The 21,689-nt window shown below is 39.7% G+C and overlaps 1 protein-coding gene across 1 annotated transcript in view; it reads right to left on the minus strand.

Annotated features, from left to right (window-relative positions):
- Nucleotides 1-10,142, minus strand: part of gabra2a (gamma-aminobutyric acid type A receptor subunit alpha2a) — a 32,333-nt gene extending 22,191 nt beyond the window's left edge. The window contains exons 1-3 of the mRNA XM_062398128.1: nucleotides 10,075-10,142; nucleotides 6,928-7,040; nucleotides 519-586 (exon numbers count right to left, since the gene is read on the minus strand). Coding sequence (XP_062254112.1) covers nucleotides 519-586; nucleotides 6,928-7,040; nucleotides 10,075-10,142 — 249 coding nt within the window. The remainder of the gene's footprint in view (nucleotides 1-518; nucleotides 587-6,927; nucleotides 7,041-10,074) is intronic.
- Nucleotides 10,143-21,689: the final 11,547 nt, after the last annotated feature.

Raw genomic sequence — 21,689 nt, forward strand, 5'->3', positions numbered from 1 at the left:
GGTCCTGCTGACAGATCCCCACTCTGTGATCTGGTCAATACCAGCTCCCGGTTTTTCAACAACCAGCCTGCAATCCAGCGGTCTACCAGTACAGCGCCAACACTCACCAGATGTATATGACCAGACTTTTATCCACCTTTTTCTGCTTTTTATAAAATCTAAATCTCTTACAATCCTTGTATTTTGGAAGTTGTCACACATGTCTCGCACTGACCTAAGAAAAGTTTTACAAGAGTTTGATGAGGCTGTGTGTGGAAAGAACAGTGTCAGTAAATCGATACATGACAAAAAAAGGCCATCATCCGGTTCATAATAGAGCTGTCCAATTTTTACAAAATGATTATTGCAGCCAAAAGATTTCACATTAACAAAATCAAATCATGTGGGTTGGAAACTTATTTGTTTGCAGTTGATGCTCTCAAGAGTTTGAGGCCATTTACATGTTGCTGTGTGTGTGTGTTTGTGTCTGTGTGTGCGTGTGTAGCACTGCGGGGGGAAATGATGTGTTTGGGACTTACCATATCTGTGTCAGACACTGGACCAAAGCTGGTCACATAGATGTCAGTCTTCACTTCAGTTACGCGGTCTGTGAGGACAGAAGATGACATTTAGTGTTGAAAAACCTTGTACATTACAGAAACTAACTTTTTATGACTTGTTTTAAGATTGTATTTATTAAGCCCATATTCACAAATTAGAATTTTGTCTCAATTTGTCCCTAACCCTAAACAAGAGTAAGTAGTAATTTGTCCACAATGAAGAAGCAGAGACGGACAAATACTGACATTTAGTGCCCAAGATGAATAAAGCGTAAAAAAAAACACCACAAGAGTATCTTTCATTTGACCCAATATCTTCAGCTTGCAACACAACTTTGATGGTATTTATTTCAACTCCAAACCCAAACTGATATCATCTCCTTCAGAAACACAGACAACCTTCTCCAACTGTATTAAATGGCAGACTAGCAGTCTGTGTGTACAATTTGTGTTCGAGAACCAGCATTTAGATTTGTTAAAGGAGATGTTTAGATGAAACGCAAGCCATTCGTAATGTAGCTGGACATTGTTTCACACCTAAGTAGGCAGCGAACACAACAATGATGTATTTGGATCTTAAACAATTACCATGGTAAAAGCATTTGCAAGTTAGCGGAGCCATTTTCGACAACCACCTGATAAAAGTCTGACCAATATTTCCTTCTTGAATTTAGTTTCTTAGCAGTTTGGCAAAGGTCCATCCCAGTTTAAGGGTATGTATCTACTGGTGTACCCCCCTGAAGATGTCAGGGGAGTAGATATTGGGGGGCAGGCAAAAACCTACAGCAGCAGAGGGTGAAACAGAAAATAAGTCAAGAATCCATAAAGGGGGGAAAAGAAAAAAAAAGGTTTAACAAAAAAAGGCCTGACGAAGAATAAGCTCCGTTCAGCATGCTCCGGTGGGGGTCCGGTTCTGGAGCACAGTGATTTACGACAATGTTCTTTAAAAACTCCACCGCAGCATGGACAAAGGACTGTTTGAATCCATCTGAAGAGCACCTCAGCCGAACAGGTCTGTTATTAAAGAATGTATTAATTCATTTACACACCCTGGAATACATACAGGCAGACAGAAAAACAAACTGTTTTTGACTGATTTATTGTTGGTGCAGGTGAAAATATATGAAATCGTTTTAGAGAGTCCATTAGCTCTTTTGATATTATTATCTCTTTCTGAAGTGTGAATTGAACTTCTGCCAGTGATGGTGTTCTCTCCAGGGGTCGGATTTATAAAGGAGTGCGTAGGATTCTTACTAAAAGTGTGCGTACACACAAAAGCCGGAAATGGTGCACACCAAAGCTAATTCCGATTTATAAAACCGTGCGAACGCAAAGCTGAACTCCTAATCCGCCCTCCACACGCCCAATTTCAACTATAAATGGTCAATGAAAAGCACGTCACGAATATTAAATTATGAAGCTGACCAATGGGTTTCCACCGTGAGTTCTGGCGGAGGCACGGCATCAAGCAAAGAGGAAGTGAAACTTTCTGACACTAACATCGAGAAGTCCTTAAGTCCGCTTCCCTCACATCAGTGGATCCTTGCCTCCACTCTGAGATATTATTTGGAAAGTTTCTTCATTTCTTGTAAGTGATCTCCTGTACACTCTGTGCGCTCTGTGCGCCTGATGGCTCAGTCACGTTCACTGCAGTGAATTATGGATACACGCAGTGTTAAAAACTGTTAATGACTCAGCTCCGTAACTCCACGGTTAAATCTAATCTGAACTTAATTAGCTGTCAATTGTTTTATATATTTTTTAATTAAAAGGCTTGTGTGGAACAGATATGTCGTGCGAGCAAAACTGAGCTGTTGGTTCTAAAGTAAATGATGAAGTGGATCAATAATCTGGCTTCAGTTAAATGATGAAGTGGATCAATAATCTGTCTTCAGTTAAATGATGAAGTGGATCAATAATCTGGCTTCAGTTAAATGATGAAGTGGATCAATAATCTGGCTTCAGTTCACCACCTCACGTCTGCGTCGCCACTTTCCCGTCTCCAAAACGTTTGTACGCATGGGTCAGAGCTTGCGTGGAAATACGCAAATTCTCCCATCAAGTTTGTTTTTATGAATCCCAACGTTTGCTTGAGAAGTGGCGTACGCACGTTTCAGGTCCCGTTTTGTGCGTACGCAACGATTATAAATCCGACCCCAGATCAGGGTCTGTCATCCACACTCTAGTTATCCTCAGGTGTACGTGGGGCTGCACTGAGCCCCCCTCAGGTCATGTCTCTTTTAATTGTGCATGGTAGCCCTGCATGGATCCAACAGATGCCCCTGTGAAATGCACAGTGAGTTTTAATGTAACTGCTGCCAGAGAAAATGTAATAGATAAGATAAGAGGTCCGACAGTGAACCAAAATACTGCGCAGACAGGAGGAAAAAACGTATGTCTGGAGCTGAGAGAAACTTGATACACTTTTGTAAAAAAATTATTGACTATAGCTGGTTTAGGACTCGGTTACACATACGCAAAATATTTCAGAGGTGAACTGTTGCCTTGTATTCACTTAAATCTGTGAGAGCAGGAGGAGATTAAAATACTTGTTTTGCAAATCACAGTGTAAGTTCAACTTCGGTGAACTTTGACCTGCGATATTCGCTTTGAATTCACGTATGTGTGAGCAGATCACATAGTAATGTTCAAAAGGCCACTTCCTGATCATGTGAGTATTTGTCATGTTTGCCATACAAACATCGCTTTAACGGCTCAGTCCCAGAGAAAATTGCACTTCTCTCAATTCTCCATTCTCTTCTTTGTTCATTCATGAATCAAACATCGGTATCGGAAGCTGCACGGTGGAAGAGGCTAGCGTTGCATTCCCTCAGCTTCATTATGTTGATGACTCTGTTCTCAATGTCAGTGAAATATAAATGCAGAGCAAGGAGCCACATTTCATCGGACTGTCGAGGAGCACAACAAACCAAGCTCTGAGGGATTCCTGTGTGTGGAGGTATGTTGCTGTCTGGCATCATTTACTCTACTACACAGACAAGATCAACTCCACAAGGATGAAGTAGGGTTCATTTCTCAGTTCTACTTCATGTCTTTGAGCTGTATTTTGAACTCAACCCACAATTCTACTCCCACTCTCAACACAATATTAAGCTGAGAGCAACTCTCAAGGCTGTTGATGCCCATCCAACCACACAGGATTTTCCACAGACACACAAATTAACTCGACACTCAAAAGAGAGACAACAAACTTATTGGATCCTTAATCATCTGCTGGTAGTTGGTAACCTAAATTGTGCAGAAGAGCTTCATATCTGTAGGGATATTCAACATCTTTTCCATTGGTCTAAAAAAATTCTAATCCAAAACGAAAAGAGACATTTTTGAAAAACAGTATGTCCTGTATCTCTGGGAATGCAATGCTTCAGGTCAGCCGTTTTCAGTCTGGACCTTTGGAGGAACTCCGGTAATTTGGGTCTGGACATTCTCCAATTTGCCTTCCACACCTGAGCAAAGCAGTGGGATATTCTCCACACGTTCACAATAGCAACAGATCCGCTGGAACGTTCAGGTGTGGAGATTACGTGTTTTTGTTTAAAGCACATCGTGACCAGTGTCGGATCTTGTGATCAGTACATGTCTGAAATCAGCTTATGAGAATATTCCTTTCTCTCTCTTCAGGTTTTTTTTTAATTCTTCACTTGTCTCTAGTTCATAAACAATTCATACAGAGGGGAGTAAAACATAGAGAATACATTTTGCAGCAACAAACTAATAGAGTCTCATTGACAACACTCCTTTCCCATTTAAGGTCTGCAGAGATTGTACTGTGAAGACAGATAAACTCGTTCATGTTTCCAACTGCTTTCCCGACACTTTCATTAGGTGACGTCCCACCATTACCCCTCCTCACACACTTCATCATCTCTTGGGTTTCCCTAATGTTAAGCTGAAGGTTATGATCTCTACAACGACTAACAACGTTGGACATCTCTCTCCTATCTGTCAACGCATCACATTTAGACACTTGTCCTGCAACCACTTTAGATTCATCAGCAGGTTTTTATACTTTCACTGAGTCATCATCAGAGGGAACCAGTCTTCCTGTCAAGCCCCACTTTTAATTTGTAAGTGACTGAGAAAGATTGTTGCTGATTTAAATACAGATTCTTTGTTTTGCACAACCCAGACCTGGTGTATTTGTGTAACGGGACACATGAAGGGTTTATGTTGTTAAGTAAGTGAACTATCAATCATACAACCACTATAATGAACACCAGGTCTTTGGATACTTGGTACATCTTTAAATGCCACAATAAGCTCTGCCATTGATTCTCCCTTACAAAGATACTATAATGGAATAATCTCAATATATGTTTTTGCAATAATGACACCATAATAATGCACAGCTTTTGCAAACTTTGTCAGGAATTCCCTTTGTATCTGAGGAGGACACCTTTGAATATAATGCAGTCAAGTACAGCACCATCACTAGGAACTGAGTGCTCACACATTTAACTGACATCTTTATGACAGTGTCAACAGAACCTGAGCGGTACAGGCATGACAATAAATGTCATGTTGTGTTAAATCACATTAACCTGCAGGAGCGAAGCTAATAAAGTAATTTAATTATATTACATAGAGGCCTTTATGTAGGACTCCTGTTGTAGAGGTTAAGTAAGAGGTTGTCCGTTTTTTTGATCTGATCCTGTATTTGCTGTCGATGCATTCCCTTCATGTTTGCCAGCTGTACTGACACATGTCTGTTGTGCTGAAAAGTGCAAGTGGTGCTTGTCCACAGCCTTTCATTACTCATGCCATACTCGTTCTCTCTGTAACAGACTGTTGTGAGTCAAGAAATTAATTCAGTTAACTCTACTTTACCAGTGTTAAGGTTCTTGAGGCAAACTCAATGTTTCCTATGCACATCTTTCAAATTACAATGCGTCTAACTTTTCCTGGAAGGCTTTTCATTCATGTTTCACTCATAGAAGCTTAAAAGTCTTTGATAGAAAGGGAAGAGTGGAAGTGGCTCATTTACTTGTTGAAAATAGAAATTGTGCTTGAAAATGAAAGTCTTACCTGACTATTCAGCTGTATTCGTTATTGATTATTATTGTAAATTAATATTCAGTTTTTTCTCGTTTTCATTCTTAGGACATTTTGCATTTACTGACAGGACAGTTCCAGTAAATTTGGGAAGGACTATAAGATACAAAGCAAAGGGCTGGATCGGAATCAAACCTGTGGCAGCTGCCTCCTCACGTTGGGCACCTGCTAGCTCTAGCTGCCCTGGTAACACTGTGAAGCCATGCTGTCTTGGCTCTAAAAAAGGCAATTGAGGTGCCTCAAGTTGCGCTTCTACAAAAGTCGATGATCAATATCTTTATCACCAATTTTTGTACTATGTAGCTTAGCGGTGCATAGACACCTTACAACCTTTGATGTGTTTGCCTGGTTTCTTTGGTTCTTTCGATTGCTGCGATAAAATCCTCTGGTGTGCACCAAAGAACAGTCTCTAAACACGTCAATTGTGGTCTGTGAGCAACCAAGCAGCGCACAGTTTTAGCATGAATTTGTGTCTCATCTATTTCTAATATCCTTCTGCTGTGTGGAACTGTTCAGGAGGTGATTTGTATATGTGATGTAAAGTTTGAAGTTATATAATAAAAAAAAAATCTGTTTGTTATCATGGCAACCCACACGCACATCAGCACTTAAGTGTGGGGACTTCACCATGGTCAGACAGTCAGATGCAGTTCAGACTGATTATTCCTATTCTTTTTGTCCTGTATGTATCTTTTTGTCATTTTTAATATCATGTAAGTGATTTGCAATTACATGAGGTGTGAAAGCACCACAACTCGCAAATCCAATGCACATATTTTCTGTCATTTTATAAAGCAAATAATGATTCATTTTTAAATCAATCTGCGTTTTCAAGCCCACTATGGAGGCAATAGTGAATTATTATTACCTCCATAGTGGGCCTGGAAATGCAGTCAACACATTAGGGTACACAGGCTTCCACTTTACATTTTAATTTAGTTAAAAACTTAAAATATCTTTGCTTCGATTTCTTCTACTTACAAAATTCTTAGAAAAAGACCTAATTCTGGTCCATGGCGCTTTCTCTTGATCCAGTCGGAGAAAATAACTTTGATGATGATTATGTCAGAATGATTTCATTGGTGTTAAGTCAGTTTACGCTTGGTGACTTCAGATATATGACATTGAGTAACAAATTGCAGGTGCAGACTTTGGGAGATGAAGGTCTATATAAGCTGGAACTATGGGAAATATAGGATCCAATGTTTTAGGGAATAATAACAAGGAACGTCAATCTGTGTCACTTTCATTGTAAGGAGAAGCACTCCTTATGGTGTCCATACAGATATATATGTGTAAGTCTCCCCTGTCTTACCTCCCAGGCCTGGTCTCAATCTGTTGTCATATCCATCCAGCAGACTGTCCAGGATCTTGGTGAAGGTTGTGATGTCGATGGTTTTACGTGTTGAATTGGAAGCTGCTCTTGACCTTAATAGAAGACAAACACAAAGCAAGAAGAAAAGAAATAGCTCTACATTTAAAAGAATAGATACAAGCGATACAGGGAACTATAGGTGACAGCCCATTTGGTGATCACCACCTACATATTAATTTCAAAAAGAAGCAACTTCTTGAAATTATAAGTCAAACCATTGTCCATCACTCATTGGGATGTCATTAGATCAAGAGCAAGGTGAGTTGAGTTCTTATCTGCTCTGTGGCTGTTAAATACAGCTCCCCGGAAACTGCAATCTTCGCTTTGTAAGTTATTGTTTATTTGCTTCTTAGTTTCCAATTGTATGCACTTCATATACAATTTTAGCTTTAAGTATAATTTGTACAATGCATTTCAAAAGTTTGTGAGTTGTGAGGTGACTTGTAGATCATCACCACCAAAATTAATATCTGTTACCAGTAATGTTAGTAGACTGGCTGGATCAAAAGAAAGTGTGCACAGCTCTCTTTGTTGACCTTTCTAAGGCCTTTGACACAGTGGATCATTCCATTCTGAAGCAACGCCTGCTTGATATAGGTTTATCTGAGCAGGCTGTTGGCTGGTTTAATAATTATCTGTCTAATAGAAAACAATGTGTTTGTTTTGAAGGCAGCTCATCCACACTGCTAAATGTCTCTACTGGTGTGCCACAGGGCTCAGTTCTTGGCCCGATTCTGTTTGTTATTTATGTAAATACATTGGGCAGTAACGTCCCAAATGCCAAATTTCATTTTTATGCTGATGACACAGTTATATACTGTTGTGGCACCACTCTTGCCGAAGCCCTTGGCAACTTACAAATTGCTTTTAACCTTGTGGAAAATCAGCTCATTGAACTTAGACTTGTCTTGAATGCCGCCAAAACCAAACTGATGATATTTTCCAATGGCAGAAAAGTGCCTGTGTCTCCACCCAGCATTTTGTCATTGCAAGGGTATGAAATTGAACTTGTGAACTGTTACAAGTATCTCGGCATTTTAATTGATGATCGACTTTCTTTTAAACCACATGTAGAAAATCTGGTAAAAATATTAAGAGTGAAACTGGGATTCTTCTTCCGTCACAAATCTTGTTTTTCTTTTTTTACCAGAAAAAAGTTGATTGCTACCACTTTCCTCCCTGTACTTGATTACAGTGATCTCTTATATATGAATGCCCCAGCAAACTGTCTGCGTTCTCTAGACACTGTATATCATGGTGCCTTAAGGTTTGTCACTGGTTGTAAAGCCCTCACTCACCGCTGCATCTTATATGCTCGAGTTGAGTGGCCATCTCTGGCAGCACGCCGCCTTATACATTGGCATATTTTTATTTATAAAGCTATCTTGGGTCTGCTCCCCCACTACTTATGTAAGTACATCTTTAAATCCCAGAGCAATTACTGCTTACGTTCAAATGAGCTTTATTTATTAATTATGCCCAAAGTACACACTGAATTTGGTAAGCACTGTTTTAAGTTCGCTGCACCTGCTGCTTGGAATGTACTGCAAAAAACCCTAAAGTTAAAGGAGCTCATAAACCTTGACACTTTGAAGACTCGTGTGAGAGAAATTGGAGCGGCTTCATACCACACTTGTTCTTGTTTTGGTGGGAATCCGGAGCTTTAGTCCTGTTGCCTTATCTTAAGGGAACAGGGAACTTATCTTGTTTGATCTGTGTTATGTGATTTGTGTGTGTATTGTGACTGTTTGACATTTTGTATGCTGCTGTCTTGGCCAGGCTTCCCTTGCAAAAGAGGTCATTGTATCTCAACGGGACCGACCTGGTTAAATAAAGGCAAATAAAAATAAATAAATAAATAAGTATTGCCTAAGTAATGCAAAACTTTCAATTCCCCTGTAGATCTGTGTTCCAATCCTAACCTATGGTCACAAGCACTGGACCAAAAGAATGAGATTGAAAATGCAAATGGCCAACATTAGTTTATGCCTTAGGAGGGTAGAACTACGTCTCCTTTATGTCGAGCATAGGTACCTGGTGCCTTCCATTGGTGCAGAGGTCAGTAAATGCTGCATAGCTTTCATCTAATGGAAGTGTAATACTCCTTGCTGTGTTCCCCTACTTGGCCTATGACAAATTAATATTTAAGTGACAGTAAATCTTTAATTGTTCACTAAATTCATAAACGAGTTAAACAGGCAATGCATGAACACATTTAATATAGTTTAATATATATATATTTAAAATATTTTAACTGGCATAAAAATATTGCCTCCTTGTTTTCTGTGTTAAAAGATGCAATGTGACAGTTTAATGCGCTTTAACAATTTATAACCTACGTATTAATCTAGCGGGTCATAAAAGAGGTGTGTTGCACTACAGCTGATGAGAGGAGACTGTATGGAAAAATATGCACGCATAAATCTCATTCGTTTTTACTCTCTTTTAAGATTAATAAATAACATGGGCGATATATTTTCATGGTATATTTGACATGATTTATTTCCGACAAAGTGAATAATTCTCATGGGGTCATAATTATACTTATATTCAAACACAGGGATGGGGATTTCAATTTTCAGAAACTGTTCAATTGTTACTCCCACAAACTCATTAATTCAATTAAGTGCATGGTGATGGGTAAAAAGGAGTCAATTACTAAAGTTATATAGTTCGATCCTCTGTGTATTGTTAAATCGGCCGTAATCAGAACGTAATTTTGAAACGTAAAAAACGACAGAACATAATGTATCACATTTCATGTTTCGCTGATATGCAAACAATCCTTATTTTGTCATATTTATCAATGAGGTCTGGCTTTGCGCTTTCCGCCTGGAGTTGGAGTGCACAGAGCCAGCATTAAAAAGGAGCGTGTTATTATAAATCCTCATGTAAACACGGTTCATTCATGTCAGTTGGACTTTGTCTGCAGGGATCCATAACCTCTGATCGACTGAACCCTCCGTCAAACAGCCCTTAACCCGAGAAGAAGCCAGAGAGTCGCGCGCCCGCTCCGTGCATGTGGCGGAGCGGAGCGAGTTTGATCCATTTCTCTGTTAGAACACACATCGCTGACACAGAACTCACCGGGTCTGCCACAGTACGATCAGAGAGAGCAGAACAGACATGGAGTAGGAGCTCCATCGTCCTCTCATTGCTGATGCCTGCAAACAAGACGGGAGAGCAGAGCACATTTCAGGCGAGACAGTTCAATGGAGCCACACAGGAGACCAACATCCCACTGGTCCAGACTCTTCCCACCGGAGTTCACTCCATCCAACTCTGTCATGCACACCCCTTGGTTTGGCACAATGCATCCAATTGATGCGCAACAGTGACAACCCTCCTACCTGAGACGCGACAGGTGTCCCCGAGGTTGCCAAGAGAGACTGGACTACGTCAGGACACCGTGGAGACGAGCAGGGAAAGAGAGAAGAAGGTTTTCCCAGAGAGAGAAAGAGAGAGAGAGAGAGAGAGAGAGAGAGAGAGAGAGAGAGAGAGAGAGAGAGAGAGGATTGTTGTCACTGTCCGTCCATTCTAGCTCTTCCAGGAGAGTCCCCCCCACAGCTGAAGCACACTGACCTGAGAGCAGCTCTGTCACTGAGGCACACCGAGACGCACTGAATGCTCTGTGGGCAGGGAGCCCTTTCATTCCCTCATAACGAGGTTCATCTGTGCGCACGACTGCGCATGACGACTTTAATCCGCGTGTAAATTGCATAAAAGCACGTGGAATGACACAAATGCATGCTAATTGCTGATGAAGGGACTTGAATGGATTAATTTCAATGAATATGCACACACAGTGTTCCTGATGATAGTATTTCAAAATGTTTTAACTCGGTTCCTTATGTGATATCTGACTAATGTAATTGTTGTTTTTTTTTTGCTTCTGGAGACAGAAAAATAACTTTGGACTTCACCTTTATGGTTACATACAATAAAGTGGGATTATGAACTATAGGCTTTCATTAACGTTTCTCATTTCATTTTCGCTCAGTTTTTCATTTGCACTAATCAGTTTTACTTTTCCATTCTGAGTTTGGCCATTAAATGGTAAAATGGTCTCCATTTATAAAGCACTCTCCTACTCTTGATGAACACTCAAAGCTCGTTATAGCACAGTTTTGTCTTTCACACAGTTATACAGTTTCTATGTGCAGCGGTTTCTTTATTGATCGACACTCGCACCCTGATAGGAAAGCAGTCAGGGGCAGTTTGGGGTTCATTATGTCCCTAAGGACACTTGTGGAATGGTGGAGATTGGGATTGAACCGCAGACTTTCATGTTAGTAGACAACCTGATCTATCTCCTGAGCAACAGCTGCAGTCACAATAAGGAATCAAATGAACATACTAGTTATTTTCCACCAATGGCCTGCAATTACCCAGCAAAGGGGGGGAGTGTTCCCAGGTCACAGATCCTTAATTGTGCCAAAAGCCCCAGATTTACAGTGCATCAGTTGCTTGTGTGTGAATCAATGAATAGATACTCACTTCACTAAAGAACATTATCAACTAAGACGACTGCCTGTCTTGTCGGCCCAGTGGCCACATATTACCGAATATTATATTTTTTTAAATTGCCGCAAACTGAACTACTGGGTGGTGTTGGTCAGTGCCAATGTATTCTGCAGTGTACACTGCAAGAAAGCAATACAAACAAACATCAATAATATGTAAATTGACTGTGTGATCGAACAATGAAAATGTTCATTAAAACTAAGAGACTAGCGTTGTGACATGCAATGAATTTAATGGTGAACATTTTAACAGGTCAGAAGAGGAAGGGGAGGAGACTGCTGTGTGAGACACGTTGCCAATGGCCAGTGAGTCAGCTAACCTGCATCTTATATGACTTGTTCACTGACAGCTAAACAACGGTTGGACGGTGTTTTTCCAACAGCTAGTACTCAGCCAATCATCTTTGTTATGTAATGGTGGAACAAACTTTATTTGCTTTTGCAATTCAAAAACTTTTACCATCATTCAGTTTCTCCAGCCAACACACAACTCACACTTGCCAGCATGTGCTTGTACTTCTTGACTTCTGTAGGATCATGTTCAGGTCAGTGTGACTCTGTGACTGTGTCTGTGACTAAGGGTTTACACAGCCTGGTGCTTGGATCCACACTGTGACCCTTTGCCAACAGTTCTGACCTAACAAAGCCAGGGAAAATGCTGTCTAGAGTGCTAACAGCACTCCATGTGCTGCTACAGGAAATCACATCTGTCAACTCACTGGTAGCTCCCTCCAATCAAGATGTGCTCTGTACAATCTTTTATTGCTTATAGGTTCCCCTGTGGAAGACATGCATCCTTGCCATGTGTTTGAGTTGGTATTTGGACTCAAGATATCTTGAAAGCTAGATTTCAATCAAGATTAAACAAGCATTGAAAGATTGACACAGACTTAATCTAATATACAAGTGCAATACCTGTTTCTCTAAACACAAATACATGTTACAGTGGTATTATGATATATGAAAGCCATATCCTTAAGTCTCAACGAGAGAAGCTCACACCTTGCCCACATTCCACACCTTTGTTTATCTGGCTGGACAAAATGGGCATGATTGTCCTTTTGGAATCTTGTCAAATTGGAAAAGATGTGATACTTTCTGATAAAATGTTCTTAAAGGGGACATGTTATGATAATTCCACTTTTGCAGTGCTTCTACACGTTCATTTTGGTATCTGGCATGTCTACCGTCCAAAAAACTCAACTCCCGCGATTTGTTGTGGGCGATACGCTAGAGTGCGTTGAATGGGATTACGACCGAAATAAACGTCATAGTCACACCATGCCCATGTAGGGAGTCTCGCTACATGGTCATGGACTGGCGAGCTAACGCTAGCCGGGCTCCATCGGCCCGGTTAGCTTGCGCAAGCTAACCCCTAGCTAATGCTACCTGGCTAGCATTAGCTCGCGAGCTGCTACCAATCAGACATTTAAGTGGCCGCATAAACAAGGGACCCCCGGGACACCTCTAAACGTTGACTCAACAGTGTGGAAGGATGCTTCTGCTGTGCCAGCTCAAGCTCCCACTGCTCCCACTGCTCCCACTGTGGGGTTGCACTGGGGAGCTGGGGCTCTCGCGGCCAAGCACACCGGGAGTGAGGGGGGCGGGGCACTCATAACAGGTCAATGAGGGCTGTTTTAGACAGGGTAAAAAGGGTGCTGCTTTAAATTATCCTTGTGGTATTTTGACCAAAATAACCAAATTACAGACATTTCATTAAGATCCCAAGGAACCTTATCAACTGTGGTAAAATGGGCAGTATATGTCCCTTAAAAAAAGAACATGTATATGAGAAATATCTGAGTATCAGTCCCAGCTCAGATCCTTGATGAACTCCATGACTAACTTATGTGAATGGAAAAGTCGTTGCAGACATTAACAAACCGATGTGAACCAACCCAGCACTGTTCCTCTGATCCCTATAACATGCTCAACTCTGTAGGTATTTGATTTTGTCCAATGCAACACTTATATCCAGCAGGAAAAGTACAGAGACCACGAGAAGGTGGGCTCTGGGTTTTAAATCTTGTTTACCTGGAAGCTTTCCTGGTTCTTTGTAAATGAAGCATAGGTTTTGACCCTGGATTTTATCAAATGTCAAACACTCAAGGCTGATCTTCTGAGGATGGTTGGTTTCCTAAATATCTGAGAAGTGGACCCTTTTAAGGTAAATTGTTTGGATCTGATTTCTTCTTTCCTTGCAGCTACCACCTGACATAAGTTTGCATCAGATCTTGGAACATCTTGGCACCAAAGCCCTACTGGCAGGAGATACCTTGACAGCCAAAGGTCTATATATTTACTTGTGTATTTTTAATGGTTAGTAACCTACTGTTGTATTCTTGTTTGTGAAGGTTGCAGCTGTCAGGGACTATTACTTGAGACATTTATGACCTTTCATGTATCAGTGCCTCTACACTTCCTCTGCTTTTCTTCCTCTTCTTTCTCAGCTGTGTTCACACTGTTCCGTTTTTCATATTGGAAATCATCGACCATGCTCTCTGTTACACTTAGCACTGCTACCACTTAACACCACAGTGCTTCTAGAGTATGGTTTGCTGATAAAGGCTCGAAAATATTCCTCCAAAAAAAATGTAATAACACTTTCCATATATTCTTTATTGTGACAAAACACTAAAACATGACCATATTTTTTTATTGATTATTTGAATTAATTAAATTAGTAATATAATAATGTCAAACAATCAATAAATCCATCAATACAACCTGAATTCAACCATGAGGGTACAAACCCAGAACAACAAGATTCAAGTAAGTCGCTTGGATAGGACTATTTCCCTCAGGTCTATCCATACTTGTCATTCCTCTCTCTATGTCTCTATTAAAAACAATATATAACAAGGGCAACGAGTGCACACCTCATCATCTTTTAAAGCGTCTGGCCAAGTGTTGCCTAGAGCTCTGCATTTTTTTTCAGATAGACGTGTGGCTGGTTAGTTTGTCCTGACAAGGAAAGCCCTGTGTTTTAATGGGATGAATGTATTTAGTTTAACTGGACAAAATGTTTACTGCCTCTTACACACCTACACATAATGTAAGATAATCATTGGTTTATACTGCCCCATGTCCAAGTGTGTTTTATAGTGTAGCGATGTATGACTAGCATGTAGCCAATGCACAGGACAGGCTGCACTTGACTGGAGTCCGTAGGATGTCTATGTCTGTGTCATATTTGGCCGTCTATCAGGCTCCACCATCAATCAACAATGAACTGAACGTAAGGGTTTTTATTAGTAGTTTTTCCTTACTCTTGTTGAGGGGTTAATGACGGAGGATTTCACACCTTGTTAAATCCCTATGAGACAAATTGTGATTTGTGAATATGGGCTATACAAATATTATTGAGGATTGATTGATTGATACTGTTAATAGCATTCACTGATAAATGACCATTGGTCATTTTGCATTCTGATTGGTTAGAATGTGAACCATGGTGATCATATTTGCGTGAATTAAATACAGGACTACAATAATATTAATATGGTGAAGGTAATGAGAGAAGAGAGTAAACGCAATTAAAACTCCATCCATTATCTGTATCAATTTTATCTCTATCCTTTTGATGGTCATGGTGGGAGCTGGTTCCAATCCCAAGAGAGAGAACACATTGTCTTATTAAGATCATGAGCACAAACCATTTCTATTCGCTGTTTTTTAAAAGGTACTTTTGTACTTTCTACATTTCATGAAAAGTGACTTACATTGCATTAACCAAATAATACCCGGAACAACATTTATTTAATCAAATAAGAACAATTTAATCCAAAAAAGCCAAACTACATTCCACAGAGGGTTAGGATCATGCTTTGTAATCCAGTTCCACAAACTGTCAGGATTTATTATATACCTAACTCAAATCTGTATCAAGCTGTGGGTATCTGTTTTTTACAGTTACTGTACAGATGCTACCAACACCAGCCATGGTGCTCTACTTATAGCTGAGGTTGGCAGCTAGATGAGTCGTGACAGGTTCAGCTCAGTATGAAGAATTGTACCTGAGGCTATCTGGAGTGCTACATCTTGGGATCAACCTGACCCTGGAAGATCCTTGAATGCTGGGCTAGTGACACAAAACAGGCGGGAATATCTATCTATCTATCTATCTATCTATCTATCTATCTATCTATCTATCTATCTATCTATCTATCTATCTATCTGTGAGTAACTAGTATATAGTAGTTATACTGAATTGCATTTTTACTATATTAAAGAGCTTTTATACATAAAGAAATACCCCTCCAGGATCTGACTGCATAATGAACTGCATGGTGTATTACTTAACCAGAGCTGAATAAATACTGAATTCTCTGGAATTCACCAGAGTTTACAGACACGCGGTGGTTCCTATATCTAAGGAGGGGGTAATAACTCTGCTGCCACAACAATCACACCAATGGTCAAGGTGAACAGGATGTGCTGAGGAGTGTAGAGTGGATGCTGAATGAGAGACAGGATGCTGCGTGTGTGTGTGTGTGTGTTTCAGTGGATGGATCGGTTTGGAGTTGTCGTGCATTACAAGGGGAACAGCTGTCACAGACATCATGCGAAGGTGGGACTAACTGACCAGAGGAGGAGAGCTGCACAGCCTTATCTGTCAAAGCTCTTAACCACACATGTGACTTCATTCTCAAAACAAATACAGCTATGTGCGTGTTTCCGTCTCATCTTTCATTAACGCAGGAACTGTTTGCCCTTTGTCACTGATATTAACGTGATGTTAGGGCTGAACATCTACGTGAAGCAGATATAGCTCTGTTTTATTTGGACAACAAATCTCTATACATACTGTACGTGGCATTTGCTGACATTAAGGGTTCAGAACATTTATAACAAATTGTCAGATTCATTTTCTGTGGACAAGTGATTGTTATACTAAGGGATGGTGACAGCTAGACATAGCTGGTTTACATGCGTGTGTTTGTGGTAGTTGGGGGAGGCTTTGTGACAGTGAGCACAGACCCTCGTCCGCCACTTCATAACATAATTTATAAACAAGTACATAATTAAAAACACTATATTTGATGTAATGCAATGAAAAATCGACTTTTGACTTGCCAAGACAAGCTTTTCAGAATAATGTGTTGTCTGCCTATAGAGTAAAGGTATTAGATCAGGTAGGCAAAACAAATTATGTTCTGTTATGGACACAAATAATGAATATATATCTATTTTATCTTTTCTGCATCCTGAAATTCCTTCACCAATTCCTTCACCAATTCACCAATTCAGCTCCAACAGCTCCATTCCCCAATGTGAGCTGTTGTCAGATCCCTGAAAGTAGGGAGGCTAAATAATGCCACACACAAGTGGAGATGTGAAGTTGTGAATCAACACATTAGAATAGTGCCAGAGACCTTTGCGCTAGTGAATTTAATCACATTTTAAACAAACTGTCAATATCCAGAACACACTTTGTTTCAACAAGACATTGTGTCACTTGTCTTTCTAGATAACATCATGATATACATTTATTGTACAAAGGTTTGGAAAATGGGGAGTGACAGTTTTTTTGGAACAGTTTATTGGAGTGAATTACTGTATCAGGCTACATTATATTAAAAGTTAGAGCAGGGTAAGATTCACTGTATAAAATTGCCCCATTTAAATAGTTACAATTTCAAACCAACCTCTGCAGCTAGTACTTTGACATATTGTATAATCGTTATAACTCCACAGTGCTGCTTTTGCAGCTAAATTAATCAAGGCAATAAGTTATACTGCTGAATCTACCCCTATACGTTGTCACTATGTGGTGTAGTCTAAATATCCCCCCAAAAAAGGATGGTGAGGTTTTACATTACACTTAGATGACACTTTTATCAAAAAACGACATATTATCAGATCATTATTTCAGTAAGTTCCTCACATTTATCTCTATTATTTTGTTTGCATCTTTTTACAACTGCACAAACAGGAATGTTTTTTTCTTAGGATGGTCAACATTTCGCCTCTTCAGTCAAGCAGAACTGGTCTTCTCTACATGTGACCAGAAAAATACATTTATCTCTTCATCATCTCGACTTTGATACTGAACAAGCCTCCTGCTGATCTGCTCCACTGGGACCAGTACACAAGTATCTGTAAAGGCTCAACTGTGTTAATGAGTCACTGATGGTTATGAAAAATCAAATCATATGATGAGTGCGTGATATAAGCAGGGTAATACCTGTAAATGAGCTTTTCCTATCAAGGGGTGCATGAGTTAAATGTGTCAGTAACTGGGCTCATAATTTACCACAGTGTACATATTATAACAATATATAACAACTAAGATGGCATTAGATTTTTTGAAAGATGTCAGATATTGAAAGAATAAAATATAATTTGAAGGCATACTGAAATCTGTGTAGTTTGGTATTTCTCTCCAGGTTTCTCGACATTGTCCCAAAGTGTGTTGGAAGGTTCATACAATGTCATTCTAGTTACATCACATCAGGATACTACAGGTCCCTGTTGTCCATAAACTAAAATAAACTAAAATATACTAAAAGGTTGAAACCAATAATATTAGTTCAAAATCTACGATTGGTCATGTTTATCACATATGTTTATGTTTGGCCCTTTTTTTCCCTTAAGATTTTATTTACGGGACATGAAGAGGAATTTAACAAATAAGATAAACCATATACAAATCTTACCTTTAAATGAACGACAGCATTATTACAAACCTTTATACTTTCAGTGTTGAAACTAAATCTCTTTACCACTGGACTTCATGTCATACTTTTAACTTTATATCATCTTATACCTTCCATTAGTAAATGCGGATGACTCATTAAGACTAGACACTCAATTGAAAAAGGCTTAATGTTTATTTCCTAACAGTTCACTTTTCCATCAAGCAGTGAGCTGCTCCTCCTACTTCCATACAATGGGGAAATCCATGTTACTCTGTGCTTTCATAATCATGTGTCATCTGTCAGATCCTCTGAGGCCAGCAGGCCATAAGAAAACATACGCTGCCATCTATTGGTCAAATACAAAAACTGAGATTACGGTAAAAAAAATGTATGCTGTTTTTATTAATTATGTTCTGCAGAAAGATTTTTATCAATTTTGAGGTTAAATATGAAATCACTTGAAGAATTATTACCTGATTTAGGTTTATGAACTTCGAATTAAATACATGATTATTCACTTCATCAAATGCAATGCAATTAGATGTATCAATTTTTTTAACACTTCTATCTTCTTACCATATCTTCTTTGAGATATATTCACTACATCATTGATGAGGTCTTTCTGTGATTTATCCTACACTCTTTAATACATATTTATTAATATTCATAAATAAATAACATAAATGGAGACAACATATTAATAGGGACACATGTGTGTATAGCAAGGTACTATTCAACACCCCAAATTGCTACTGACGACTGTGCCATCTCATAGAATAAATAGCCCTGTATGAATATGTGCATGAATGGCAACAGAGTGTACTGTAAGGTTCTTAGAGTGGATCATCAAGACTAGAAAAGTGCTATATTAATACAGACAGACCATCCTCAGTACAACCATCTTCCTAATCTACCACATCAGGGTCAGTGCATCATCATTGACAGTTACAGTCAACAATGTTCTATAAAAAAGTTTGCAGCATATATGTGACTGAATTTGTTTTACATAAAATACTTTTACAATATTACAAAACTGGAGAAATTGCCGTTTCATAACGCTGGAGGAGAGCAAAGCCATGATTAATATTATTTATTACCATTAACTCCTGTACTTTTCTAACACTGAGAAATATGCCTGTTGGTGTCTGAGATTGCAACAAAATATAAACTGAAGTCTGTACAGGCACAAAAGCTGTTAAATAGTATCTTCAAGTCTAATCTTAAATAATAAACTACGAATCTTTGTTCTATAAAGCAGAATTCAGTGAGTTTAACATGTGATAAATACACTCTACAGATATAAATGCATAGGTTTGACACATCTCAACTAATAAATGTCACAGTATATTCGTTTCAATTTATTAAGGTTTATGTCTTGGTACAGTCTGTGATGATGCTCAGTGAGAGGTGAGCTGATGTTGTAAAATGTAATATCGATAATTGTCACGGTATAGCCGTTTGTATTTGGTGAGCAGATAGATCAAATACAGTGTATCCACAACAATCATGCAGAACTGACATTTTGTTTGAGAGCAGCAACATGTAGGAAACTCTTTATACCCCTAGATGGCACCAGAGCATAGACTGCAGTAGAACAGCCTGGTTCAACCACAAGCAGCATTTAAAAATACTCTACAGAGGCTACATTTGCATTGCTGTCTGCCTTCCTGTCTGATTGTCTGCCTGTCTGATCCTCTGCCTATCTACCTACCTACCAACCTGTCTGCCTGCCTGCTTGTCTGCCAGTCTGCCTGACTGACTGATCCTCTGCCTGCCTGCCTGCATGCCTGCCTGCCTGTCTGCTTGTCTGCTTGTCTGCCTGTCTTCCTGCCGGTCTGATCCTCTGCCTATCTACCTGACTGCCTGCCTGTCTGCCTGAATCTCTGTCTGTCTGTCTCTCTGCCTGTCTGACTCTCTGCCTGCCTGTAAACCAAGCATGTACAGTGTCAGAATATGTACAGTGAAATGGATTGCACATACACCATTGTAAATAAAGCTTGTACAGTTCAGAGACCTGGAACAGACTTAAAGTGACAGTCCATAGTGGTGGTGCATGTAGTCTTACTGAGTCAGAGCTGGTCGTACAGTCTAACTGCTGCAGGAAGGAACGACCTGCCATACGTCTCCTTCAGACACTTAGGGTGGATCAGTCCTGTGCTGAAAGAGCTGCCCAGTGCTCTGATGGAGTCCTGCAGGGGGTGGGACTGGCTTTCCATGAGAGAAGACAGCTTCGCCATCATCCTTCTCGGTCCCACCACCTCCACTGGGTCAAGGGGGTAGGGACCGAGCTGGCCCTCCTAATCCGTCTGTGGCTGAGGGGTAGAGTGGTCGTCCTCCAACCTGAAGGTCAGCGGTTCGATCCCCAGTCTGACCCTTCTGCATGCCGAAGTGTCCTTGGGCAAGATGCTGAACCCCGAATGGCCCCCCATAGAATAACAAAGTGCTGTGAATAGATGCACTGTATGAATGTGTGTGTGAATGGATGAATGTAAAACTGTACTGTAAAGCGCTTTGAGTGGTCATCAAGACTGGAAAAGAGCTATATAAATACAAAACCATTTACCATTTATTGAGTATCATCCTGTCAGCAGTTAAAAGGCTGCTGCACCAGCAAACTATTCCAAAGAAGAAGGCCATTGCCACAACAGAGTCATAGAAGGTCTTCAGGTGACTCTGCTGACTCACAATGACGAATTAAAGGCACGGCCCACTCCTGGTGTTATTGCTCAATGTCTTGTGTCTGAACACCACATGTCAAGTCATTTATTGGATGCATCACCACTTACATTTATCTGAATTAACCAGCCAATTGTTTAGGACCTAAAACCCACAGGTTGACGTCTCCAATGCTGAGTCAAATTGAGCCGAAAGCTCGACCAGCACCACACTACCTCAGTTCCATTTTATGTACATCTGAGTAACTTTTACCCACTCCTTTGACCTTCTGATGGTCCATGTGATGATCTTGTTGTGCGACAGATGGCCGTTGTGCTGTTCTCTCTGTTTTACTTGTTTCTTCTCCTTAAAATCTCACTTGACTTATTTACTATAATCAGTTTGTAATATAAAAAAATTTACTTTCTGCTTTTGAGAATTGTTTGTCAATCTTTGGAAAAACATATCTAAACTTAACTTTGTACTATGTTGTTTTTAGGATCATATTTCCATTTCTAATGATGACATTTACTTGAAAGGCTTTGCATTTAAAACCATGTTGAACAGCGAAAGGAAAGTCACAGTATATTTGAAATGACACATTTTCTTTTAATTATTGCAAATAATTTATGTGAAGACAACAATGGCTCTGTTGTGTATCCTTGTATTGTTTGTTTTTTACACTTGTAACAGTGTGTAGAGCCATTGTAACAAACAACGCACCAGATCATCGTTCAGCAGCAGTAGAGCAATGCTAGACAGAAGATATATAATCCTGTTCATATACACAACAAAAGTATATTAAAGCACTTTATCAAATCAGTCACACCAAACTGCATAAAGTGTTCATACCATTCCCCAAAACCCACTGGGCAGAGTTAAT

Source organism: Platichthys flesus, chromosome 10 (assembly GCF_949316205.1).
Source record: "Platichthys flesus chromosome 10, fPlaFle2.1, whole genome shotgun sequence".
NCBI lineage: Eukaryota > Metazoa > Chordata > Actinopteri > Pleuronectiformes > Pleuronectidae > Platichthys > Platichthys flesus.